Consider the following 27863-nt stretch of genomic DNA (forward strand, 5'->3'; position numbering starts at 1 on the left):
GCATCTCAGTTAAAGAGGGGCCCAGGAGAATTATGGGTAGCTGAGCAGTCTTCCTGTTCCAAGTTGCCACGGGGCTCTTGGAAGAGTGGGTCCTTTATGGGGAGAAGATAATGGGCAAAAAGTGCTCTTGATTGATAGACCAGTCACAGCATTCTCTTTCCTATAATAATAGAGTTGTTCACTAGAGCCATTCATTAAAAAAATTCCAAATTTCTTCCACACCACCCCACTTGGTGCTTCAAATCATTGCATGTGCCCCTGTCCTGTCCTCTGTTCTTGCGAACTCAGCGTGGAGCCTTTTGGTTCTGGGAAGACTTTCTAGGTTATTAGGAGAGACTAGGAAAACCTTCCTTCCTCTACTTGTATTTCTTCCGTGTCAGAAGAGAGAAGTGGATTTTATGGAGAGGTACAGAGTGTCTTGGGGACCAATGCCTGAAACAGGGCTCCTCAGAACTAGATGGGAATTCATGGCTTGATGGTTTTGTCCCCACCTGTCCACACTCCGCCTTCCCCTCCAGTGCCCTACATGACACCTGGTCAAGGGTTGGATGAGAGAAACTGTTGCAGGCAGTACTGGTAGTTTTCCCTGTTGCCCACCAGTCCCACAGCACCTCCCCGGCAGGAGGACAACCACTTTCTCCACATGCTCTCCAGGCATTGGTGCTGCTCCAATGGTTGTCTTTCCTTCCCCAAGCCCTGGGTGATAGCAGTTGCCCATTGGGTGGTGTAAGTACTCCCACTGGGACCTGTTTCAAGCTCCCGTTGTGATGTCCCTGAATGGGGAGGGACTGACTGCCCAAATCCCTGAAAATTTAACGCTCTGTACCAGCCACTCAGCACACCACTGCCCCAGGGCAGACGGTGGGCCTACAGGGCCCTGGGTTTGAGAAGCGTTCTCCATCTTCCAGGGAATTTGCCCTTCTAACGACAGGACATTTTACAGGGACAGTTCTTGGTTCCGGGTCTTTTAGGGGACACTGTAATGAAGAAACAGCAGGGATGTTGCGGGGGGGGGGAGTGGATGAGGAGGGCCTGGGAGAGGGGGGTCAGTGGGGAGTCTTCATTCCCAACTCCTGACCCTGACTGCTTTGAGAGAAAGGCTTGGACCCAGGGAGCAGACAGATGTCGGTCGGGGCAGGAGTAACTGATGTGTGGGGGCATTGGGGCATAAAGCTTGGGCAAAATGCGAACCGAGACACTAAGCGCTGGTTTCTCTAGCCAGCCCACGCCTCCTGCCTCAGCTCAACGCCACTCCCTCCCCGCCAAGTGGCTCTCGGTTCAGGAGGCGGGACCGAGTTCTCTGGTGGCCCCTGGAGGCTCGGGGCTGCAAGCTTTGGGAGGCTGGAAGGGGAGAGAGGGAGGGGCGCTGACTGGGCAGTCCAAAGAGGAGGGGGCCTTTAATAGGCTCGCCCAGCGCCTGGTTTGCGGCGCCGCGAGTGGCAGCGGTTCGAAGAAACGGCCCGAAACCTGCCTCTAGCTCTCGGCTGCAAATCTCCGTCCTTGCACTTGACAGCGATTGTACTTAAGCTGCCAGGGCGCGCTTTGCTTGGAAAGGCACAGGTAGGAGGCGCGGGCTGCTCGGTGCACGCTCACCGCTTTGGGAGGAGTCTCCCTCCCTTTGCTCTGCTTTCTGGGAGCTACGGACTGCCCCGGAGCGTTGGTAGTTCCCGTGCGCCTGCTGCAAGGAGACGCGCCGGCTGCCGGGAAGCCGGGCCGAGCCCTTCTGAGACCGCGGCAGTGCGCTGCCCGGCGCCATGCTTCTGCTGGGTATCTTAACCCTGGCTCTCGCCGGGGGACCGGCTGGAGGGTCAGAGCCAGATCAGGAGGTGGTGGTCCCCATCCGACTGGACCCGGACATCAACGGCCGCCACTACTACCGGAGGGGTCCCGAAGACTCCGGGGATCAGGGACTCATTTTTCAGATCACAGCATTTCAGGAGGACTTTTACCTACACCTGACTCTGGATGCTCAGTTCCTAGCGCCCGCCTTCGCCACTGAGCATCTGGGCGTCCGCCTCCCGGAACTCACCGGGAGCTCTCCAGACTTGCGACGTTGCTTCTACTCTGGGGACGTGAACGCCGAGCCAGATTCTTTCGCCGCTATGAGCCTGTGCGGAGGTCTACGCGGAGCTTTTGGCTACAGAGGCGCCGAGTATGTCATTAGTCCGCTCCCCAACGCCAGCGCGCAGGCAGCACAGCGCAACAGCCAGGGCGCACACCTCCTCCAGCGCCGCGGCGTCCCCGGCGGGCCTCCCGGAGATCCCACCTCTCGCTGCGGGGTGGCCTCAGGCTGGAACCCCGCCATTCTGCGGGCGCTGGACCCTTACAAGCCGCGGGGGACCGGCTTGGGAGAGAGTCGCAGTCGGCGGAGGTCCGGGCGCGCCAAGCGCTTCGTGTCTATCCCGCGGTACGTGGAGACACTGGTGGTGGCGGACGAGTCAATGGTCAAGTTCCACGGCGCGGACCTGGAGCATTATCTGCTGACGCTGCTGGCCACGGCGGCACGACTCTACCGCCATCCTAGCATCCTCAACCCCATCAACATCGTCGTGGTCAAGGTGCTGCTTCTCGGAGACCGCGACACGGGGCCCAAGGTCACGGGCAACGCGGCCTTGACGCTGCGCAACTTCTGCGCCTGGCAGAAGAAGCTGAATAAAGTGAGTGACAAACACCCAGAGTACTGGGACACGGCCATCCTCTTCACCAGGCAGGTGAGTTGATCTGTCACCTCTTTGGACCCCAATAGCCCCATTTTCTTAGGGTCACCGCCCTTAGCTCTCCAAATGCCCTTTGTGCCAAACAAGTGACCCCAGGTTAAAATTCTGTTGATCTCTTCCGACTCCCACTTTGGATCTTCCAGGGACAGGCGGTTCCTGAGCTCCGTGGAGCTTCGGCTCTAGTGCATCTGGATGCACGTGGGCGGCCGGAGGAGCGCCCGCTACTTCAGAAGGTGTTGGCCCGGCGTGGCCAATCAGCGCCTCCTCGATCAGGCGCCGAGGGGCCGGAACCCAGGAAGTTGCCGCCCCGGAGCCGCAGTGTGTCTCCGCGGCAGATAGGAGGCGCTCTGAGGATGGTGTTGGAGGGGTCGGGAAAGGTCCGCCCCTTTTCAACCCGGGCGTCTAAATCCTTTCAGATACCTCTTCGCAGGCTTCTCTTCTCTTCTTGTAAAACTGGAAGAGTGATGCAAGCATCCCAGTTCAGAGCCTGGCTTCATTTCCTCTGGGCATGTTCAGTTATCCTCTGTCCTGGGCCTGGAAAACCTGGATTGGGATGGAGGGAATCATTTGGGATATTTTGTGGTTGAAATGGAAAGGACAGACTCAAGTACCGGGAGCATTCCGTCCTTTGTTGCTGCTTCTCCCGTACCCTCCTGTGCTGGCCCGCCTTTTACCTGAGGGGATTCCAGTCCATTCAGAGCAGGCAATCTAGTTAGAGCACCTGTTTGGAGTTGGAGTTTCTTCTAGTGGAGTTTCACTTGGAGCTGAGTTGGGGAAAATCTCTCAATTTTCCCATTTCCTTGTTGGTCCAGGGTGACCCGTTTGCCCTGATGTGTGCTGTGGAGCAGAACAGGCAAGGTTGCTCGTAACACCGACTCACTGAAACTTCCAATGACCACACTTAACGGTAGTACTCCAGCTTCTGTCCCTGGCGGTGTGCAAGTGGTGTGAGCTTGGTAAAGAGCATCCGGAGACCCCAGGTGCAGGATTGGAAAGATACTGAGTATGGGGCTTAGAAAGATGGTCAGATCACAGAAGCAGCTCTGCCTTTTGCTATGGGTCTGTGAACATTTACATTCCTAGATATTGGAGTGATTGGGTACTGTGAAGTTTTTGGATTCCTGTAATTTCTCAGATTCATGGATGGGACTGGGAGGAAGACGGGCATCCAAGTGACCTGGTTCCTCTGATTTTAGGGGCTGCAGCTTGAATCTGTGCCATGCTCTTGTTTTGTTATGATCATAACCACGTCATTCTGGGGATGGCCTAGAATCCTTGGTTGCCTGTGGGGCTCTCACTCCCCACTCTTTCCAAAGGCCACTCAGAGCTGTGCTGGCACACATGGGGCTGGAGCTAACGTCTTCCACACTAACCCATTTGGCACCGCTTGTCCCCTCCTGGAATTGAACTTCCTCCTTTCCCAGCCTTCTCCTCCCACCACCTGGTTTCTCTAGGGAGGTCTTTGGCCTGAGTCTGTTTCCTTGCACTCATTCTTCCAACTGAGGTCTGTAGAGCTGCCACTGCCCCTACACACACTGCTTGAGTCATGGGGAAACTGCAGAGGAGGTGGCTTCCACCTCTGCACACAGACCAACTCGGCAGTCAGATTGCCGGGGGAGAAAAAAAAGCAAAGGCCAAGAACAGGATATCTTAATGGGCAAAGCAGCTGTTGGCCCATCTGCTACCTGGGATGCCCCTGTGGAGGTCACTCTCGGCTTCTAAAGTAACAGACCTCAGTCTCCGCCGCTTAGTGGCTAGGCTGACTTTTGGAACCAGCCCTAGAAAGAGGACTCCTGCTGGGAATATGGGCCACACCACCAGAAGGATTCACCTTTTGAAGAAGCAGCAATCAAGCAGCGTGACAACTTCTGTCTGTCAGTGGTGTGTGCGAGACCCAGGGGCTATGTTAACTGTGCATGATGGGGACAAGATGCACGAGCACTTGGGTCAGAAGGAGTGATGTGCAAGATGCGACTTTTAGAAGCTATCTTTCTCTTAGGCGTCTAGAGGGTGAAGCCTGAAAGTGGGGAGGCTGTGTTGGCAGGACCGATACCCAGGTATGTGCTTAGTGCTTTAGAGTGAACATCTCTCTCTCGTCTCCTTGCTGTCGCAGACTTTAGGGCCTGCTGCGTTCTCAGGGTCTTAGGAACTACTCATTCCTGAACTGCCCTGGGGAAGGTACAGTATGTGATGAGAACAGAGCACGCAGCTGCTCTTTGTAGACCAAGGCAGATGCGGTCTCCGGGAACCAGGAGTCTCCTGCTGTCCTCCAACACAAGAGGAACTTCTGTAGTACTTTGTAAGGGTTAGTAATACTCCTTTAACTCAAACATGAGCTTCCCTGATTATTGTAATGTTGGTGTAATCACTGCTTTTTCAAACTAAAATTGGAATATGTATATCTATATAAATATACATATTGATTTCTATGAAGATGACATTGATCCTTGAACAACATAGGTTGAACTGCATGGGTCCACTTGTATGTGGACTTTTTCTGATACCGTACAGTACTCTAAACGTATTTTCTCTTTTGATTTTCTTAATAACATTTTATTTTCTCTAGCTTACTTTATTGTAAGAACACAGTATATAGTACATACAGCATACAAAATATGTGTTAATCTGGGGCGCCTGGGTGGCTCAGTCGTTAGGCGTCTTGTCTTCGGCTCAGGTCATGGTCCCAGGGTCCTGGGATCGAGCCCCGCACCGGGCTCCCTGCTCCGCGGGAAGCCTGCTTCTCCCTCTCCCATTCCCCCTGCTTGTGTTCCCTCTCTCGCTATGTCTCTATCTGTCAAATAAATAAATAAAATCTTTAAAAAAATATGCGTTCATCGACTGTTATCGGTAAGGCTTCCGGTCAACAGTAGAGTATTTGTAGTTTAAGTTTTTGGGGAGTCAGAAGTTGTATGTGGATTTTCGACCGCATGGGGTTCAGTGCCCCTAACCCTCATGTTGTTCAAGGGTCAATTGTATATAGTTTGTTTGGCTGAGAAGTTTTCAGAAATGTGCTTATTTTGTTAATCACCTTTTGTCTGTAATGGATCTTGAACTGTCAGACATCTTAGGGTCACCTATTCCTTGGTCCCCCCAGAAAATTCTGAGAAATGGCTAGTTACTCTGACTGATGGTACTCTAGCTGTGGTTTTCACAGGGAGGAAGCGGGAAAGGGTTGGGCTTGGTCAGACTGTATTTCCTCCTGTGAGGAAGAGGTGAGCACAGCTTCTGGAGAGTTCCAGGTGCCGGGTACCTGAAGGGGGGTGGCGTAGGAGTATCAGGACTGGCAGGCACCGGAGCTTCCCCTTCGGCCCACCATCAGAGTTGTCGTGTGTTTAAACAAGGCTGGGCCAGGCTATGGGGAGACGCTGCTGTCCTCTTGGCAGGCAGAGGGAGGGGCGTGGGGCGTTGAAATCAAAACACTGGGAAGACGTGACCCAGGGAGGAGGCTTTGCTGTGTGCAAAGGAGAAAAAAAGAAAAAGATCAGACAACAAGTATCTTGACAACTTGAGGAGTTTACTTAAAGATTCAGAGTAAGTTCATGTTCCTGGAGAAGGAGCACACATCTGATTTTGCAAAGCAATCAGTCTCCAGACTCATAACAGCAGGGTGAGGTCAGCACGGGACTGGAACCAGGATCTGTGGAGAATTAGAGCCAGTCTTTCTGGGTGGACATTCATTTCTATGAGAAGAAACGTTTCTATGGCTTCTTGTTGCCGTTGGCAGCAGGAGCGGGATTTGGTGCTGGGACGTAGTAGGAGTCCCAGCTAAGCCTGAGCTGTCTTCTCTCTCTTTACCTCTGATGCCTCTGCTATCTGGGTAACTTTGTGGTAGACCTGGTTTCATGAATTTGTTCTACATTTTAAAAATACTTATTGAGCATCTGTTATTTCCAGGTACCGTCCTGGGTTGTGGAGGTACAGATATTAAGATGTGGCTCCTGGCTTTCGGGAATTCACCGAGTATCAGGGAGCCTGACAAGGAAATAGCTCGTTACACTAGGGTGTGTTAAGTGCCATGAGGGAGACATGGGCCCTCTGTCCAAAGTCCAGTGGGAGGCATTCTCCTTGCTTCGGAGCCAGGGAAGCCTTCCGGGATGGGGTGGGGGAGGAGGGACGAGGGGCAGGTGGCAAGAAGGCACCGGGATGGGAGCTGGTGGCGATGGGAAAGGAAGCTTGTTTCCTGTGTTGCAGGAGCCTCTCTCCTCCATTCCACCATCTGTTTTGCTATTTGTAACATTTTCTCCTTTGAACGGACTTGGTCTTGTAGGATTTACAGTTTGTGGTTTTTCTGCCGGCGTATTCCTTCATTTATGTTGTTTATTCTGTTGCGCTTAGTACCACCGTGTGCCGTTCCCTCGTCCCCTCCTTCCCTCACCGTTTTTTCCTGTGCTCTCTTTCTCCTCTTTTGAGATTCTCCAGGGCAGGCTCCTTGTCATTTTTCTCCTCTCTTTTGTTTCCTTCATTCATGTCCTCACCCTTTCTGCCTCTCAGTCCCAAGCTTGGCCCTTACCTTGTTGTTTTGGTCTTGAGCTGTACTACATTTTGTGTGTGTGTGTGTGTATTTGTGTGTGTGTGGGGAGCATACATGTATCCTATACTGTGCAGAGTGGAACAGCACTCTGGAACCTCATTTGAAATAAAGGCCAGTTCTTTCTATAATAAACAACTTGCCATATGGCAGTGAAATTTAGTGTTCAATAAAAAAAGGTTAATAAAATGATAATATGTATTTTATACATATCTCCTAATACAATAAAGAGAATCGTAATTTTGTCAGGGTCTTTTTTGAAGTCAGGCCTTGGACGATATTAGCAGAGAGGGGCATCTGTAATTTCGGTATTTAAGAGTTTGTAAATTTTTATCACCGAATGGAAACTCAACACTACTTCTGGGAGGGAGATGGGTGGGAGGAGAAAGAGAGAGGAAGGGTTGGAATACAGTTCCTCCCTGACTTGGAAGGTGGTTGCTCTTCTCCCTCCTTCTTTTACTTATACCAAATAAGAAAACCTGTATTAATGGTGGAGGATGGTGGAGGTTGGGGGAGGTAGTTTGGAGGAAGGAATGTGTACCAGAATCTCTCTTTCTTTTTTTTTAGTTTTTATTTAAATTCCAGTTAGTTCACATACGGTGTAATATTAGTTTTAAGTGTACAATATATATATATTTTTTTACATTTTATTCATTTATTTGTCAGAGAGAGAAGGAACACAAGCAGGGAGAGTGGCAGGCAGAGGGAGAAGCAGGCTCCCCGCTGAGCAGGGAGCCCAATGTGGGACTCGATCCCAGGACCCTGGGATCATGACCTGAGCTGAAGGCAGATGCTTAACTGACTGAGCCACCCAAGCATCCCTCGGGTGTACAATTTAGTGATTCAACACTTCCATACATCACCGGGTGCTCATCACCATGAGTGCACTCCTTAATCCTCCTCTCCTCTGGTAATCATCGGTTTGTTCTCTATAGTTAAGAGTCTGTTTCTCGGTTTGCCTCTCTCTCTTTTTCCCCTATGATCATTTGTTTTGTTTCTCAAATTCCACAGATGAGTGGAATCATATGGTATTTGTCTTTCTCTGATTGAGCTTTCTCACTTAGAATAACGCTCTCTAGCTCCATGTCATTGCAAATGGCAAGATTTCATTCTTTTAATGGTTGAGTAATATTCCACCATATGTATATACCACACCTTCTTTATCCATTCGTCAGTCAATGGGCATTTGGGCTCTTTCCATAATTTGGCTATTGTAGATAATGCTGCTGTAAACACTGGGAGGAATGTGCACCAGAATCTTTTTCTTCTTCTTCAACACTGGTTGAATCATGAAGGCAAATGAGGTTTTTCCCCTCCTTTGGTCCTGCTCTTGTCCTACCTTTGAACTTCTTGGTAGATGTTTGGGTCACTCTTGGTGCATACCCCCCACCCCCACACCTTGCCTCGGTGCCTATCCTTGGTTGTGTGGCACAGTGGAAAGAACACAGGCTTGGAGTCAGGCAGAGCTGAGTTTCAGTCTTGGCACTTGACTTTTAGCAATGGACGTTGAACGAATCAGCCATTTGAACTTCACTTTCCTCATCGATAAAAGGATAATGATGATGACAATGATAATGAACTTAAAGGCAGTATCAAGGACAAGTTAGCAAATGTTCCAGAATAGGCACCCAGTTAATGGCAGCGACTGTCATCATTACCTTCGTGGTCACTCAGCACGTGTTTGTTGTTGTTGAATAATTACCTACAGGTCCCTTGCCAGAACTTACATTTGGGATAGCCCTAGTTTTAAAGCAATCTGTCGCATTGCACCTGCAAGTATACTTAATATTTGTCTGTTTTTGTGTGGAAACCGTGGCCCCAGCATTTGCCATCCCCACTGACTTGTAAATTCCGTTAAGCAAGACCTTTTTGTATCTTTGTAGCCCCTCCAGTGGGCCCCTGCATGCAGCTGCCGCTGTTCAGTATGTATTCATGGGAAAAAGGCACTGATGTTAGCAAAAGGACTGTGTGTGGCTATGGGTGCTTAGGTAGTTCACCTCCCTTACTAGGGATCATTAATCCAGCATTTGTAGCTGTCAGGCTGCAGGGTTGGGAGAGGGAGTCTTAGGTTCTTCTGGCATTTGTTCTTGGCTCTTTGCCATCAGTTTTTGCCCTGGAGAAAGGAGAGGCCCCAGCGAGGAGCCAGCAGACATGGTGCAGAGCAGGGATGGGGTCAGTGTGTCAGTGCAGGTGTGGGGCAAGGAACCAAGAGCTTGCTCAACCAGGAAGGGGGTGCAGGCACTGCGCCTAGAGCACTCTTGGCTCTCAATCCTGCCATTTCCCTCTCCACCGACCTCTCCCAGGTCTCTTCCCACTCAGTGGCCAATGTGAGTTTTGGGGGCTCAGGGTAAGGGGTGGACAGTCTTGTTATCTTGAGATTCCCTAGCCCCTTCATTCGTGGGGTGCTTCTGTACCAGAAGCAAGACCAATGCAAGGGAAGCATTCAGTTCTGAGGCTGCACTTCTGGATTTCAAACTTCACTCTGCCTCTCCCTTCCCGTCTAGCGTCGGGCTCACTGAGCCTGTGCTAGTATTTTACCTTCTCTGAGCCTCATCGGTAAAATGGCGCCTAATAATGGCATCTCCCTCATAAAGCCTTTGTGAAGATTCAATGAGCTAATACAGGACTCTTAGAACAGTGTCTGGCTCATAGTAGCAACTCAGTAAGTGTCCACTATCAACATCATGTTAGGTGTGTACCCTCTCTTGAACTGATGATTTCCGGAGAAAGCTTGGTCTTCCGGCAAGCTTCAGATTTCTCTTCTTCCTCACTGAGGTAATTCTTGTCTTGGTTGTCTCAGTCTCCCACTGTCATGCCATTTTGTACACCTTGAGGAATTTATATTCTAGCGAAACCGAACCTGCTGATGGACGTGACCAGGGTGCATTCTCTTCTTCACCAGGCATCCTTAGCCACATTGCCCAGACACCCAGAATCGCAATCCCATGCTTGGGGATTACAAACAGCAGTGGATTTGGGGTTGGACAAGGAAATACGGTGATGCATGACAGAAATCCAGATGAGAAACAAGTAAAGGTGCAGTATTAATACCAGTGCGGGGTGGTTTTCAACAGTAATTATGGTATCCTGACTAGTGTGCTGTGGTTCAGACTGAAGACCATTGCTGGCCTTGGTGTCAAGAGGCATGGGGTCCCGTTCCCATGTTAATAACTATGTGGCCTTGGGTGAGCAATCTTAGTCCACCGAGCTTTAGTTTCCCCATCTGCAGAATGAAAGGATGGCTCTGAGGTTGTGTGAGTGTGATGCTCGGATGCTATAGTGTGGCCCTGAAAATGAGCCCTGCCCTTCCATGAGTAGGAAGTTGGCTACATGAAAACATGTGTCTTCTGCTACATTAAAAAAAAAGTTAACGTGCTTGATTTCTGTGGGTCCTCCACCCTCCGTACTGCTGGAAAATATGAGCATCTCAGTAAATGAGAGGAGGTGACAAGGAGGCCTGTGGGGAGTCCTGGTGGGGTGTGGTGGGAGCGAGCGTGGGAAATGTGGATTGGGCCACTGCAAGGTGCTTGCCTGCTTGCTTTCTCTCAAACTGTGGCTCCAATCCTAAATTATTTTATGAAGAAGGACAGTTAGAAAACAATAATCTGGGAGGGCTAGGTTCTTGGCCAAGATGATTCTTGGGTCATCTGGAAAAGCAGCCGCAGCTTCAAGGAGAAATGGCAAATTACCAGGAATAGTGAGGTAGGTAGGGGTTGGGTGGGAAGTGCCTACACCCTCCAGGCAGAAGGAACCCGAAGAGTTTCTATTCCTGGAGACAAGTGCCTGAGCTGAAGAGGTTAAAGCAATTTGAGTGCATCTGAGTTCATTCCAGAAGGGTGGAGACGTTCAGTGCCACAAATGAGGCACTTCTGAGCCCTGCGCACTCGCCTGTGGGCGTTCAAAGAACTCAGGTCCAGCGATTCTTCACTGAAGTCCCTGACTGGGGGAAGAGGGACAGGCAGAGCCTCTGACCCCAAACAGCTGCATCTTCCCACAATGAAGACACTGGTTACTGCAGGCTGGCTGCTTTCAGCTACCCCCTGACCCTCAGGAAATCTGCCGGCTCCTTCCTTGTTCCTCTTATTTGATCCAGGGAAACTGGGATTTCTTGATGGAAAGAACAGGTTGCTCCTGGCCAGGAAGGGCCTGCAGCTGCATGTCTTCACTCCAGAGAGAATCCACCCTCCCAGAGAGGAAGGAGGTTCTTGGCTTTAAGGACCTTCCAGCGTCACAGGCGGGCTTCTGGGCAGCGGAGGTCCAGTGGCTGAGCTGTCAGTCTGGCCTCACCATTTCTGCTGAGCAGGGCAGTGGCTAGGACTCTGCATGTCCACGTGGGTGACCTTCTCTTTTCTGGGAGTTAGTGTCATGGGTTAGTAGACAAGATCAGGGTTCTTTCCGTTCTAAAGTATATCATTCTGTGTGTTCCTTTTATAACCTAGAGGGCCAGAAGGGGCCGAGCACCCTGGGATCAGGGCAGGAGCAGAGGCTTAATTAAGGCACTGGTCCAGTCTGGGTTCTAGATGAGAATTGGCCCTTTTTCGGAGGAGGAAACTGAGGCCTCGAGGAGAGAAGTGACCTGCCAAAGTCACACATCTACTTCGTGGTGGGGCCAGGACAAGAATCTAACTAACCTTCTTGGTTCTTCCTCCCATGCCCGTTCTCTTACACAAAGCCAGCAGTGAGTGTGCATGGTGGCCCTGGGGCAGTGTCGTGTCTGTCCTACAGGTTCTCCTTATGGGCTGTGACCACCAGGCAAGAGTTTTCAGAGACTCCTGCCTTAGTGGGGATGCTATACTGTAGTGTCCAGGGACAAATGGGCCCAGTTCCCCCACTCCCTGCCCCATGCCCCCATGCAAACCGCCATTCCTTGCCTCTTGGTCCCCTGCCCCCTTTTCCCTCCATTCACAGGCTGTTCCATGCGACCCAGTCCTGTTCCTCAGCAGTCATAGTCCCTAAACTGCTTGCCTGGTGAACTTCCCCTCCCAAACTCTTCTAGGTTTCAGAACTCTAGGGGAAGGAGAACTTTCTGGAAGGGTGAGCCTTTGGAGAGGGAAGAGTATTTGGAAGAGAGGGAATTTGAGGTTCACCCCAAGGGTTCCTAGAAGTGGCAGACGTGCCACATGTGAGCCCAGGACAGCAGATCAAGGCTGGGCATGCATCACTCATTGTTGACCCGTGTACTCTGGAGTCTGATCGCCCTCTCAGTTCTTTGGCCAGAGAAACTGTTAACTCATTAGGAGGTGTGACTATCACCTGACCGTGGGAAGCCAAGTTTGACTGCTCAGGTGGTAAACTTCTGAGTGCTCTGGATTAAATTTTGCTGATTTTCTGTACTCTGACCACTTTCCTCCTATGCCCCCTGGCCCCACTAACTCTGCTGCCCACCTTTCCCCCCAGGTCAGCATGTGCCTGCACACGCACGTGCACATAGCCCTAAAGAGAACGAAAATTGAGAACAGTTCTGGGTGTGTTTATGCGGACACCTTGGCTCCCATGGAGAACACACACAGCTCTTTCTCCGGAAAGTTAACTTAGGAGTTGCTGAGCAATCAGCTTTGACGTGGTGGAAAGAGCGCTGATGATATCCAATCGTGCAGACCCCAGTGTATGTTTCTGCTGCGTGACATGGACCTCTCTAAGCTTCAGCTTCCTTGTCTGCGCAAGGTGCTAATAGCTGTCATTCTTCCGGTGGGCTGTTGCGAGGATGAAATATGGTCATGCGTGTGAAGTGCACACACGATGTCAGCATTTAATAAATCATCACCATGATTAACTATGAGCATGAGCCTCAGTTTTCACCTTTGACAAATAGGTATAATAACATATCTGCCTCCTAACGCTGCTGGGGATGATGATACCTAGAGTAGTTTCTTGTTAACTACAAAGAAAGGCAAGGATGTAATGAAGACAATCCCGGTATCACTGATTCAACAGGGTCTTCTCTTTTAAGTGATAAGTATCTTATCCTATTTCCAACTTCTGGGCTCTTAAGGTATGTAGGTGCATTGCTGGCCCATGATGCTCAATAAATTCATTGAGATATCCGCCCCCGGTACCCCATTTTGCCCTTCCACATCCCTGGAAGTGCTTCCCAATAGGGTTGTTGCAGGAAGTCCTAGCGTCCGCTGCAAGTTTTAGTACAAAAGGAGCGACTATCTTAGGCGGTGATCCATTTCTTTTTTCTTCCTAGCAGCCACTGAGTCAGGGGTCCCCTTGAGCTTCTGCAGCCAGTTGAGCTGTGTCCGGATAGCAGCTCGTATCCACCTCAGTCTGCTCCCTCCCAGCCCAAGGAAGCCAAATCTCTGGTTTGGGCGGGTCCTTGGCCCGTGACCCTTTGGCTGAGAATCTGAGCTTAATTCATAGTTGTCCAAAGGCAATCGCTCAGCAAGGACTGAGGCGGCTCAGGGCTGACTCCGGATGAGGAACACACTGGCCTTCCGCCCCCACCTGCCTCAGTTAGCCCTGACCAGAACCTCACCCAGCTGTGGAACTCACCGTTTTCTGGTTTGGAAATCTGTCTCTATATAAAGCAATGGCCTTGTGGTTTAATTCTATACCTCCTTACAGGATCTCCCTGAGTAGGATTTGGGTAGAATCTTCTTAGAGAGCCACAGGGCTTTCTTCCTGAAGCCTCCTCCCTCAGCCTGTGTTGATTCCATGAATAGCCCTGCAACCCCTTGGGAGAAAGGACCTGGCTAGGAAGGTGCTGGGCTTGGTTGGACAGGGAGCGGGGATGAGCTGGAACATCCCATAGGATGCCTTTTCTTCCCATCAGGTCCCTTCTGTACCTGTCACTAATTTCTGGCTGGCTTCTGCTTCCCCCTCCCCACCTCGGCAGGACCTGTGTGGGGCCACCACCTGTGACACACTGGGCATGGCTGATGTGGGCACTATGTGTGACCCCAAGAGAAGTTGTTCTGTGATCGAGGATGATGGGCTTCCATCAGCCTTCACCACTGCCCATGAACTGGGTAAGGCTAGAGGGGGTTCTTGGGTGGAAGGGGGAGGACTCCCTTCTGGGGCTTTTCTGGGTTTGTCCTGGGTGCTTTGGGCAGGGGATAGACATTTGTCTTTGCTTCCTCATGTCCTAAAGCCTTAGGGAGTCCTTCTTAGGGTCAGAGTCTGCCTTAGCAATGGCTTTGTCTTATTTTTTCCGATTACCCCAGCCCATTTGGCCAGCGATATTGTCTGACTCAGCAGTCAGAATATCTCATCAATTAGGCACTAAGCGGAGACGATTTTAGATACCCTGCTGTCCTCACTGAGCCCACAGCCTGATGGGCAGGACCGAGGACCCAAGAACACCATCTTGACATTTGCAAAGCAGTCTATCACTAGGTCAAAATGACCAGCCTGAAAATTGCGGACGTAGGCTCTCCAGCTTTCCCGGCTGATCCCCCGTCCTTTTAAAAGTGCAGAGCCCACATCCTTCCGCCTTCTGAGTCCTCTCGCCTCACCCCATAGGCCACGTGTTCAACATGCCCCATGACAACGTGAAAGTGTGTGAGGAGGTGTTTGGGAAACTCCGAGCCAACCACATGATGTCTCCAACACTCATCCAGATTGACCGTGCCAACCCCTGGTCAGCCTGCAGTGCTGCTATCATCACCGACTTCCTGGACAGCGGGCACGGTAAGCCAGGGGGACAGAGGAGGGGTTTGGGTGCTGTCCCTGGAGAGAGTGCTCACCACCTCTCTGGGCCTGTCTTCTGTTGTCTAAGGCATGCATGACCCCAAAGAGTCGGGCTCTCAAGGGGGTCCATTCCACTGGACCTTGCTTCATTGTCTCCCTACCATTTAGACTCTGGGCCAGCCACGTCCCACCTTTCTCAACTCCTCTCTCACGAATGCCCTTGGCTCCCTGCAGGCGACTGCCTCCTGGACCCACCCAGCAAGCCCATCTCCCTGCCTGAGGACCTGCCAGGGGCCAGCTACACCCTGAGCCAGCAGTGTGAGCTGGCCTTTGGCGTGGGCTCGAAGCCCTGTCCCTACATGCAGTACTGCACCAAGCTGTGGTGCACCGGCAAGGCGAAGGGGCAGATGGTGTGCCAGACCCGCCACTTCCCCTGGGCAGACGGCACCAGCTGCGGCGAGGGCAAGTTCTGCCTCAAGGGGACCTGTGTGGAGAGACATAACCTCAATAAGTACAGGGTGAGTGTGTGGGAACTGCGCAGCGGGGCTGCTGGGAGGCAGGGGGCAGACTCGGAGGCCTCCAGGAGCAACGGGTTTGCAGCGCTTTGCCTCTGTTTCCCTGTCTGTGGTCCTCTCCCCGTCTTGACTCTGAGACTGGAGACAAGACATACGGTACGTCAGAGAACTTGCTGAAGCCTTCCTTAGACATGTGAGAGAAGTCTTGCACGGGGTGCCAGGAGGCCTAGCCCTCGGCTCTGGGCCTCATCCTACCTGGGGAGGAGCTCTGGACCCAAAGCCCAACACTAGCTATTCGACATCCCTCACTTGTTGGCTCCTTCCAGCCTCCCCTTATCAGCTATTTCTGAGTGTGTTTTGTTTCCAGGGAGCTCTGGGCCAGAGGTGAGCCAGCCTCAGAGCTGAAAGGAAGCAGATCCCTGGGCAAAGCTGCAGTAATTTGCTGCATCCCGAACCCAGCTTTGCTTTTTGTCAAGATTGTTTTTTGGAGCTGAAACATAATAGAGCAAAAGTTATTTTTTTCCTGGTAAAAAGGAATAACAGTTGAATCAGAACAAATCCCAAACCCCACATGTTCTCTGAATATAATAAACTCTGCAGGTCTGGGGTTGGGGTCGCAAAGGGATTGGGACTTTGTCAGACAGGAATAAGACATCCATCCTCTCCCTTGATCCTGGTGAGGATGATCCCTTTCCCACCCCTGCCGCGGCTGCAGGGGGGCTGGACTGGGGGTTTTACGTACATGGACGCATCGGCTGCCCTGAGCTGGGTTTGGTACACAATTATGTAAAACCCTTTTCTGTGTTTTGGAAACGTGTATTTAATTAAACCATTAGCCATTTATTGGGCACCAGCCCACTGTATTTAGGGAACTGTGTGAGGTACTGTGGTAGTCAGCAAAAGAAATAAAACCTGGGCTGTCTCTCAGTGGGCTCGCAGTCTAGTGGGGAAACTAGAAATGTTACTATGGTCCGAGACACAGAGACGTGTGTGTTCTGTGTTAAGACTGAAGTGTGAAAACGTGTCATGGGAGACCAAGGGATGGGAGATTAATGATGATTAGAGAGGTCTGAACAAACTTTGGTGAGGAGGTCAGATTTGGAGAGAGCCTTGAGGGATGAATAGGCTCTCTCATCAGGCAGAGATGGAGCAAAGTTAGGGAGGGGCAAGCTGGAGGGCTGGATGGGCAAGGACTCTATGGGAAAGATCTTTGGGGGCATGGTTTAGGGCTAGTCTGCGGTTGCCTTGACCATCAGGCTGTGGGTTTAAACTAGAAGGTCCTGAGGACAGGCCAACCGTGGTCAGCTCCTTCTCTTGGGAAGATGAGTCTAGTGGATAAAGATGTTGCCCAAGAGGTTATTGGATATAGGAAATGTGATCTGAGAAGCATATAGAAAGACAGTCTGTCAGCAGCAAAATCCACTATGTCCTCAGTCTCTTCTCTGGACAATCCCTTCACCACCCTGGCCCTTCACGGAGGACACTGCCCTGATCAGCAGATGTCAAAGCACAAACCTTATCTTCCTAATCATGCAGCCTCCCTGGCCTCCCAGGATCTCCGTTGCAAGAATCACACTCTGATCACCAAGGCCCTGTTGTCCAGCCCTCTAAATTTTGGACTCCAACAATTCTTCGGTCCCACTTGCTCTTCTCATGCCCTCATCAACCTTCTTCTTGAGATTCCATGGACCATTGTTAAAATCACTCCTTCGTGTACACTCATGGCTCCCATGTTCCTGCCTCTCTCAGCTATACTCGCTTGGATAAGGCACTGCCCTGGTGGAATCCAGCTCCCATGTGTTCAACTGTGCCACTGTGGGTGAGTGTGGCTGGAGAAAGACATGGAACTGTGCTCAGCGGTCTCAGTTTGGACTAATAACCTGACAATGTAGGTGGGCCCGCCCTCCCAGCGTCCTACACGATCACGTCACACCTTCGCCTCTCTCCTCCATTACCGACTCTTTCTCCTCATTTCCACTTTTGCCAGTGACCTTTATTTCTATCTCATTAAGAAAAAAGAAGCAATCAAGTAATCAGAAGAGAACTTCCACCAACTCCCACCGCCACATCCGCCGTCCGCCCTGCTTCGGTGCCTGTAATATCTGCCTTTCTTCCTTTGCGATGAATGAGCTGTCCACGCGCTCATCGGAGGCCCGGCGCTGTGCTTTGCACTTAGGATACTGTCCCCTCTATTCAAGGAAAGCACTCCTTTAATTCTTCCATCTCTCTTCTGCAGTGTCAGATTTCCCCTCTCTTGAGTGGGATCATTCCTATCAGGATACAAACTTGCTGTAATTCCTCCCACCTTAAACAAAACTTCTCCTAATCCTACTTCCTCTCCATAAATCACAGTGTATCTCTCCGACTCCCCTTCCCACAAAGTTCCTGGAAAGAGTGGTATGAAATTCCTCTCTCCAGTTCGCGTCTTGCCATTTTTTCTCTGGAGCCCATTCCAGTCTGGCTTTCAGTCCTACTCTCCCTCTAAAAATAACTCTCACTAAGGTCGCCAAATGGCCTCTACACTGCTGAAGTCAGTGATTGATTATCATTCCTCATATTGCCTGACCTGTTAGCAGCATTTGACACAGCTGATTACCATCTCCCTTGGGAACACAGGCTCCACTGTGTCTTGGTTTCCCTCTTCCCTTACTGGCTGCCCCTTCTGGTCCCCTTCACTGGGTCTTCCTCACACTCTTGCTTTTCCAATGTTAGGCATTCTAGCTCTGTCCTTAGCCCTTGTCACTATCCACACTGACCTCTTAGGTGATCTAGACCAAAGGCTTTAAGTACCATTTACGTTTATACGTTGAAGTCCCCCAGATTTGTATCCCCAGCCCAGACCTCTGTCCTGAACTACAGACTGGCATGCCTCACTGAATCTTGATACCTCCATGTGGATAACCGATAAGCATCCTAAACATAACATCTGTAAGACCAAGCTCCTGATCATCTGTCCTGAACCTGCTTTGGCAACTCCATCCTCCCATTGCTTGTGCCAACCCTTTTTTCTCTCACATCCATCCGTTATTTCAGTAATTTCTGTTGACTCTATCTTCAAAATAGAGCCAGAATTGAGTCTTTTTTTTTTTTTTTTTTTTTTTACTACCTTATCTTCGATCACCCTGTGCCAAGCTACCTTGGATTATTGGTCTTGCACCCTAACTGATCTCCTTGTTGCTGGTCTTGCTCCTCACAGATTGTTCCTACCATAGCAGCCAGAAGGATCCTTTAAAAGTAGGTTAGGTCATGCCACATGCTCAGAACCCTTCAGGGGCTCTCCTCCATGCTCAGGATGGTGAGCCCTATCTCTGCCTTCATTTCCTGCTTCTCTTGCTCTTGTGATGCTGGAGTACTCCAGGCCCCTCCCTCCTCAGGGTCTTGGCATTGCTCCCTCGGCCTAGAGTTCTTTCCTCATATCTGCACGAGTCCCTCCCATACTCCCTTCAGGCCTTTGCCCTGCTGTCACCTCTGCAGTGAAGCCTCTGTGACCCCCTGTAATATAGAGCAGCCCACCTCACCAAGGCCCTCCCTCCGTCCCTCTCTCCCACCTGCATTTAGCCCCTCCTGACATTCTGTATGCACAGACTTATTTTTAGTTTTTTCTGCTGGGATGCAGTCACTTCGAGGGCAGGGATTTGCTGCACATGGCGCCAGCCATTAGTAAGAATTCAACAAACATTTGGTGAATGAATGGCACATGGCAGGGCAGGAGTGTTTTCTGGGGGATGAATGTTTTCTGTAGGAACAGGTAGGAAAAAAATGATACCAGGCTAAAAACAATAGTAACAACAACAACAACCACAACCACACAGCATCATCTCAGAAGCCGCAGAGACAATGTTAAGAACTGAAGAAAAACTGGAGACTACAAGGTCTAAGCTTAGACTCTTTCAGTTTATGGATGGTCATCTCTTTGAGAGAGAGCTTCTCTGATGTGATGGGGACCAAGCCCATATTGCAAGGTACTGAGGAGGGAGGAGGTACAAGGAGCAAATGTAGACCCTCTTAGGAAATGGAAGGCTGGAATGAGGTGGGGCATTATTGGAGGAAGAAGCAGGGCTATTGGCAAGTGTTTCTTTCATAGGAGGAGAGACATGGTGACACAGTGAAGCAAGAACTATAGGACAGAAGGGCAGATAGAATAACTATGCTGCATGTGGGCATAAGTTAAAGTATGTAGATGACATGCAGCCAGTTCCTGATTAGCTCCATGCGGGTTAGTCACTTTGGATGATGGATGACAGCATTTTAATCCCAGGCTTGTACAACTGGGCTGCTTCCTCCGTTGCCTGACTGATGTGCGTTCAGGGGATGAAAATTTGCTTTACTGGCATCCTAAGAAAAACATAATGAGGAGGATACATTTTCTATCCCTTCTCCACCCTCTTAAAAAATGAAACAACACTGCCTAATTCACCTCAAAGCCAAATAGAGTTTTGGGATTGCTTTGTAGTTTCCTATCCTCGTCTCCTCTGAGCACAAACATTAGAACCTCTTATGGTGAAAATTTCTCAAATTCAGCCGCTGATTGAGCCTAAGATCTGGTTCAGTCTGGGTTGGAGAGAAGTCGGAATTATGGAACATTTACAAATAAAAATATTCAGATGTCTATGGCAACAAGGTTTCCTGGCAAGGCTGGGGACTGCCTCTGCCGTAGATTTAGAGACTCTTGTAAATGCACTAACAATAGGTAAGGAGAAACTTTGAACTCTTGTTCGGTGGCAAGCACAGTGCTAGGAATTTTCATACACGTTGCATCATTTAAATTTCTGTCTGATCTCACACCTGAGTATTATTGGCCCCATTTTTGCAGATGAAGTGCTTGAAGTTTAAAGAGGTTTTACTACTTGCTCAAGACCACCCATATGGTGAGGGCAGACGTGATGATAGAATTTGGCCACCTGACCCCAGAGCCCAAAGAGGTCTCTCTTCTGAGCAACCGCATTTATAACTGGGTGTAGTTGGCATTTGCTAATTACCAGGTTGAAGTGTTATGTGGGCGTTGTGTACGCTGACCATTTGCTTGTCATTTTTCCCTTGGGATACACAGTGGATTTCCTTCCGGTGGGATGGAATCATGGAGGCTGTACCTGTGTAACTCTTCTGCAGGGTCAGGGTGTGGATGTGCATCCCAACCTCTGCAGGAGTAAGACGGACTCTTTCTTATAGGTGGACGGCTCCTGGGCCAAATGGGAGCCCTATGGCGCCTGCTCGCGCACCTGCGGTGGGGGTGTGCAGCTGTCCCGGAGGCAGTGCCGCAACCCCACCCCTGCCAACGGGGGCAAGTACTGCGAGGGAGTGAGAGTGAAATACCGATCCTGCAACCTGGAGCCCTGCCCCAGCTCAGGTGAGGAGGGGAGGGCCCCTCCCCCTGCCCCCCCTACTTTTTGGCTGCAAATTACACAGTCAAGATTTCTCTCCCCTAGGGCGAAGTCTGGAAGTGCCGAGGAGCAGATTCCTCTTGGCATCACTTCTTTGCCCACTCCCCTTGGGCAGGAGTGTTTTCTTCTTGATGCTTAGGCTGGGATGCTAAGTGACCCAAGGGTATGACACACCAGATGGCCCTTTAGTTAAGAGCTTACAAGCCCATCTTCATAAACAGGAATTCTTTATCCAGGGTCCATGAAATTGGGTGGGAAGGAAATTACATCTCTATTTTTACTAGCCTTTTTTTATTTCCTTCAGTTAGAAATTTAAATATTTTTTTTTACTACTCTATCTAAAATTTATTATTTCTTTTAATCAGGCAACAAACTATAATACTACTAGCAGTATGCATGACTCTGTCCCCAGTAGAAATCGTGGATATTTTCATATGGCTGTTCAGTTGTTGGGGTTTCTCAGAATGCCATTTATTGTCATCACTACTTGAAAATGACAGTGGTTATTAGACTCATTACTGAATCTTGTTATGTAACGGGTTAACAAGGAAGCGCAAATATCACAAATATGTTTCAATATATACTGATAGTTGTGTATCATATAATTGGTATTGTTTGTAACCTATGTAATTTATTTTATCCAACTTAATAACATTCTGAAAATAGTTTCAAAAGACTGCCGAAGGGTTTGATAGCCCAAAACTGTCCGGGATACCTGTTACAGAGGAAATCAAAGGCCAGATTACTGTGGAAGGTGGCACAGTGCCTGGGGGATGCATGATCCTCTGTGACCTGCATCCTTTGGTCCTAGCCTACTTTAGTTCTTTGAGATGGGGTGGCGTCAGTGATGAGGATAACTTGGCTGAGGGTAAGAGCTGCTGAGAGCCACAGGTGGCTGAGCATCCTGGGGAGGGGTCTACCCGCACCGCCCTTCCCTTTAGCTTCCTGCCTGTGCTTCCTCCCTCCTCAGCTTCAGGCAAGAGCTTCCGGGAGGAGCAGTGTGAGGCTTTCAATGGCTTTAACCATAGCACCAACCGGCTCACCCTCGCCGTGGCATGGGTGCCCAAGTACTCCGGCGTTTCTCCTCGGGACAAGTGCAAGCTCATCTGCCGAGCCAATGGCACCGGCTACTTCTATGTGTTGGCACCCAAGGTGAGTGAGTGTGGGGCAGGAGACCAAAGCAGAGAGAAAGTCTTTGGGGATGCATCCGGCTGAGCTGCCCCTCTCTCCTTTTCTCCCCTGTGGGGGGCACTGCAGGTGGTGGATGGCACACCATGCACTCCTGACTCCACCTCGGTCTGTGTCCAAGGCAAGTGCATCAAGGCTGGCTGTGATGGGAACCTGGGCTCCAAGAAGAAATTCGACAAGTGTGGGGTGTGTGGGGGCGACAATAAGAGCTGTAAGAAGGTGACAGGCCTCTTCACCAAGCCCATGTGAGTTCTGGGTCCTGGAGCAGGGGGAGGAGGGCTGAGTGGAGCTGACCCCAGGCGGTGAAAGCTTGGGTCAGACTGGGATAAACGGGCAGTGCCCTTACTGTAGAGGCCACTTGGACTCTTCTGCGAGTGTGATATTCATTCATTTCTTCATCCATCCATCCATCCATCCATCCATCCATCCAGTAGAGATGAATGCTTGCAGAATCCACCCCTGAAGAGGAGAGGCTAGTGAGGGAGATGGCAGAGAGTCATTAGGGTCTATCTAGAGTTCTAGAGTAAGACTCACCCATGTTTAAATCTCAGTTCCCCATTTTCTGGATGACCTTGAGCATGTGACACAATCTTTGGAATTCTGGATTTGCTCACTTATACGTGGGTATGACATGAATATATTTCCTGTCGTGCTGTTGTGAAGAATAAGGGTGTTAATCCAAGTAAAAAGCTTAGTGTTGTACTTGGTGCATAATAAATGCTCACTAAATGTTCATGATGATAATCACAAAACAAAACATGCCTGGAAACAGATGTGACAGCCTCCCCGTCTCACTGAGGCTGAGGCTCTGTCCTCAGGGATGAGATTGAGGTGAGAATGGCAATAAACAGCAGAGCAGGAGGCTAGGACCGAGGGATTCCCCCTTCCTGGGAGATGTGTGCAGGGTCAGCTGAAGAAGTGTCACTAGGCCTCTCTGATTCCCACCTCCAGAGCCCGGGGCTCCTGGCTTTCTGAAGTCCAGCATATTCCCTTTTATTTTCAGGGGGAATGTGCTCCTTGGAAAGTCCTGACCCATGCTCTGGAAGAAGCTGGGGGAAGCAGAGCCCCCGAGGTCTCAGTTGAGCAGGGATATGGTGGGCTCTGAAAACTTGGGAGTTCAAGGCCTAGATGGCCGTCCAGGAGTCTTGGCTGCCCCCTCTGGACGCAACGCTCTCTGCTGGGCCTCTAGCTGGGCAACTTTTCTGGGAACTGGGGGCACTGCAGGTGGATGGCGTTCGCAGGGATCTGAGAGGGAGGCCAAGTGGAGAATTAAAGGTAAACACTCCCAGACTTGCTTCACTGGCTAAATGGCGGGTGCTCCTTTCATAGACTAGTGGAGCTGGAAGGAGACTTAGAAATCATCTACTTTGACCCCCTCGTTGTATAGGCGAGGACACTGGAACCCAGAGAGACTGATTTGCTTGAGCCACCAGGGAGTTGGTGTCCAAGGCTTGATCTGGGTGCCCGACTTCAGGGCCAGTGTATCTTAATGGGGTGTCTGGCCCCAGCTTTGGACTCAGGGATGGTAGACTTATTGTTTTTGCCCCTTCTCCTCATCCTTCTCACAGTTAATATATATTAAGTGCTTACTGGGTGGCAGGTACTATGCCATAGGCTTTATGTGCTTTAATGAGGTATGTGTGATTATGATCTCCATTTTCCAGGTGAGGCAACTGAGAAGCTAAGTGAATTATCCAAGGCCAATAGCTGAGTCAGTGGTAGGGATGGATCTGGCTCCAAAACCTTGGCTTTACTTTGCCTTAGAATTCACCATGGTATAGAGGCACTGGGTGGCACAGTCGGTTGAGCATTCGACTCTTGGTTTCGGCTCAGATCATGATCTCATGATCTCAGGGTCATGAGATCGAGCCCCGCGTTGGGACTCTGAACTCAGCGGGGAGTCTGCTTGAGATTCTCTCTCTCTCCCTCTGCCCCTGCCCCCGCCCTTGCTCTCTCTCTCTCTCAAATAAATAAATAAATGTTTTTTTTCTCTTTTAAAAAGAATTCACCACAATATAAATATACTGAAGAAAAAAGATCGCAGGGCGATACAGCCAGGGCATGTAGCTCTAGATGATGTGGTGACACTCTCATACCGCCTTTCAGTTTGTGTGTCCCCCTGACCTCCCTTGGGGTGGTTGAAGCCATCTGGATAGTCTCTGTACCCTCCCTGCCATCCTGGTGACCTGCCACTGGGTTTGTGAAAGGGCAATCAGCTGTGACTTCGGTGGGGAACAAGGACCTTATGTCCAGGCATCTGTCTAAGGCACAATCCCCTTTCCCACCCCAGGCACGGCTACAATTTTGTGGTGGCCATCCCCGTGGGCGCCTCGAGCATTGACATCCGCCAGCGTGGCTACAAGGGGCTGATTGGAGATGACAACTACCTGGCCCTGAAGAACAGCCAAGGCAAGTACCTGCTCAACGGGCACTTCGTGGTGTCGGCCGTGGAGCGGGACCTGGTGGTGAAGGGCAGCCTCCTGCGCTACAGCGGCACGGGGACGGCGGTGGAGAGCCTGCAGGCTTCCCGGCCCATCCTGGAGCCACTGACCGTGGAGGTCCTCTCCGTGGGCAAGATGACGCCACCCCGGGTCCGCTACTCCTTCTATCTGCCCAAAGAGCCTTGGGAAGACAAGGCCTCCCACCCCAAGGACCCCCGGGGCTCCTCTGTGCACCACAACAGCGTCCTCAGCCTCTCCAATCAAGTGGAACAGCAGGACGACAGGCTCCCTGCGCGCTGGGTGGCAGGCAGCTGGGGACCTTGCTCTGTGAGCTGTGGCAGTGGCCTGCAGAAGCGGGCGGTCGACTGTCGCGGGCCCCCCGGGCCACGTGCGGCATCCGCCTGCAGTGCAGCCCATCGGCCAGTGGAGACAAGAGCCTGTGGGGAGCCCTGCCCGACCTGGGAGCTCGGCGCCTGGTCGCCTTGCTCCAAGAGCTGCGGCCGGGGGTTTAAGAGGCGTCCACTCAAGTGTTTGGGCCCCGGAGGGCGGCTGCTAGCTCGGGACCAATGTAACCTGCGCCGGAAGCCCCAGGAGCTGGACTTCTGCATCTTGAGGCCGTGCTGAATAGGACCGTCTTTTTCTCCTCCTCACTCTCCGCCCCATTGGTGCTGCCAGGGTTCTGGCCAGCTGGAGGGCCGTGGGTAGAGGGCAGTGGCCAGGGGTCCAGGCCATGACGTCACCCACTTCGAGGGACGAGGACCACGGGACGGGGTGAGAGGTGCCCTCCTCCTCCCTGGCCTGGGCGGGGGAAGCCAAGTGACTAACGCACGAGTCTACCTCACTCCCGGCTCCTCCAGGGCCCAGGCTCTGGGAGAGGCTGAGAGGTGTGGGCACTGGGCAGAGGCGCTGGGGCCCAGTTTCCGAGGGACCTGGAGGATGGGCACCTCCCAGGCAGAACTTCAGGGACCTTGGCCCCCGTAAGGGAGGCCACAGGCTGCTGGAAGAGCCATGGCCCAGCAGCTTGGCACCCTCAGGTGGCCCCGGGGGCTCTAAGCCGTTTCTGAACAAGGCAGGTTTTTATGGTGCTGTCAGCCCCGCTTTTCTTTCTGACTGACAAGGACTGAATAATAGAAAAAAGGCTGGTGTGGGCAGAAGCCTGGTGGGAGAGCGGGATTAGGTATAACTGGAGCCTGGTCTACCCCATTTGGAAAGAAGTTTATATGTAGGGGGAGTCGGGAGCTTTCTCATCTTCCTTCTACTCCTGGCCCTCCCTCAAGAGCCCCTTCTTCTTCCTGTTTGTCCAGGACGTCAGGCCGCGGGGTGGGCTTCCCAGGTATGTGCCCTCTGAGGCTTTGCAAATAGGTATAGGAAGTCGATAGGGTGTTTATTGCCTTCTTCAGGAGGGATTGGACCATTAAAAAAAGATAGAAGGGATGATGGATTCTGTGGTGAAGCAGGGAGTTCGAGGAGTGGCCTAGAGGGTTCCGTGTCACCGGGGCTGGGCTTGAGCTTTGCGGGAGTATCACCCTGGGTTGGGGACGAGGCCCCAGTTCCAATGGCTTCTTCCTCCAGAGAGGCAGGGGTGACTAGGACTGCTGCCCTAGGCTCTGTGTTGCCCCAGAGAAGCTTTAGAGTGGCCACGGTCCTGTCCCCACTAAGAGGGGTGTGGGAGATGCCCAGGAGGGCTAGGTGCTGAACATCCACATGCCTGTAGGTGGGTCTTCATCTGGACAGCTGCATGTGGTCTGGCTTTGGGCACATCACATGGCGTTGCAGTTGGATAACGGGGTTCACTGTTTGCTACCTCAGGCTATGCTCTCTGGGTACCCACACCTGTCCCTCCCCTGGGGCAGTGGTGACCCTGGTGCTTCCAGCAGACCTGGCTGTTGTCCTCTGCAGACTGAGCTGCCCAGACACAAAGATGAGTGTGTGGCACATGGCTGCCTGCTCCCTATAGCCTGGCCACCCACTGGGGCTCCAAGTATGAAGGCAGGACCTCTCTCTTCAGGTGCCTTGGGGACAGGTTTCAGGAGACACAAGAATCAATGACCTGACCCAGAGGCACTCGGCAGCCACCAGTCGGAACGCGTGTCTATCCTAGAGACGCGTTGGGGATGTAGAAACCAGGGTGTTTCCTATAGCTCCAAGTGGGCAGATGTTTTGGGGTTAGAGAGCCTTTGGTCAAGCAGGGTATTTCTTGAGGGTGCAGCTGCTCCAGCATGAACATGGGAGATCCTGCTTCTGAGTTAGGTAACATGTCCTGGACTTAGTGAGGTGACCTCAGAGCAAGTGTCATCCCTGAGAAAGGGGGTTAGGTCCTTTTATTTGGCTTCCCCTAATAGTCAGAATCCACAAACCAGCCACCCAGGCAAGCCTCTGGGATGGTGCTCCAATCCCAGCCTAACCCTGGGCTGAGCCCTTGACCAGAGCTCCCACAGCAGGGCAGAGGGCGGGCGGATCTCTGAGGCAGGGCAGGAGAATGAAGTGAGGAGGGATCTTCCTCCTTGAATGGGTGAACACTGTGGGGCGGCAACATCCAAAGGGACCCAGGGCGCCAGGGCAGATGTGGACCCCTACTAGCCTAGCCGACGATAGCACTGCACCCCGTGCTTGGTGCATCCATCCTCCACGAGGAGAGGGTGGCGCGGGGGCTGTGCGGAACGGGCAGGGGAACGGGGAGGGTGGGAAGCAAGCTGCCGTCCGTGGGGGTGACTGGTCCCCTAGCAGAGCAGCTTTATAAATCATTTCCAGGTGGGACAACCTATCTTGTTCCTAACACAAGCTGGGCCTCAAATGCTCTTTTCTGTCATGATGTTTTTCTTTTTCCTTTTTTCCTTTTTAAAAGAAGTATGACCAAGACAACTTGGGAGGTTTGTCTTATCTTTGACCGTTTTGCTAATCCAACCATGTTCTCCAAGCCTGAGCAGAGACGAGCCTCGAGGTACAGGTTTCTGGTGATGGAATAAAAAGTTAAGGTGGTATCTCATGTCCGTAGAAGACGAGGAAGATTCTGGGGGCTCCAGAAGCTTCTTCCATGGGGTGTGGACCAGTAAGGATCTGGGCTCAGGAGCCCCCTGTCTCCTCTGCCCTTTGTGTGCACTGATTGGAGGAGTCCAGCCTTGTGAGCCTCGCCGTGCTGGAGTAGGGGGCTGGGGCGAGCTGAGGGGCTTGGTTGTTCCCAGCCTGGGAGTTGGCTCCCTAAGGCACTTGACACTGTCACTTACAGAGCCCCCCTTTGTGTTTGGTTCTTTTGCATCCCACGTGCTGCAGAAGGACGGGAGGACTGGGTACTGGCTGGGCTGTGTATACCGTGTATACATGGGAGCTGGTTGCTGCAGGGACAACAGCCTGCTCCTAATAAAGTTGTAAGTATTTAACATCCGTGTCCTGCTTCTGTGACGTCATCTCATTCCCACCTCCCTCCCCCAGGTCTGCTGAACAGGCCCGACATGGCAGCCATG

General features: G+C 51.5%; 1 protein-coding gene across 1 annotated transcript; it reads left to right on the forward strand.

Annotated features, from left to right (window-relative positions):
• The first annotated feature begins 1251 nt into the window (after positions 1-1251).
• ADAMTS15 (ADAM metallopeptidase with thrombospondin type 1 motif 15) lies at positions 1252-27746 on the forward strand. Its single transcript, XM_027579342.2, has 8 exons — positions 1252-2711; positions 14084-14216; positions 14710-14877; positions 15112-15395; positions 20562-20739; positions 21744-21925; positions 22031-22206; positions 24252-27746. Exons 1-8 carry the CDS (start codon positions 1755-1757, stop codon positions 25024-25026), a joined length of 2853 nt encoding a protein of 950 aa, XP_027435143.1. The 5' UTR covers positions 1252-1754; the 3' UTR covers positions 25027-27746.
• Positions 27747-27863: the final 117 nt, after the last annotated feature.

The sequence above is a fragment of the Zalophus californianus genome, chromosome 11, assembly GCF_009762305.2.
Source record: "Zalophus californianus isolate mZalCal1 chromosome 11, mZalCal1.pri.v2, whole genome shotgun sequence".
In the NCBI taxonomy this organism is placed as follows: domain Eukaryota; kingdom Metazoa; phylum Chordata; class Mammalia; order Carnivora; family Otariidae; genus Zalophus; species Zalophus californianus.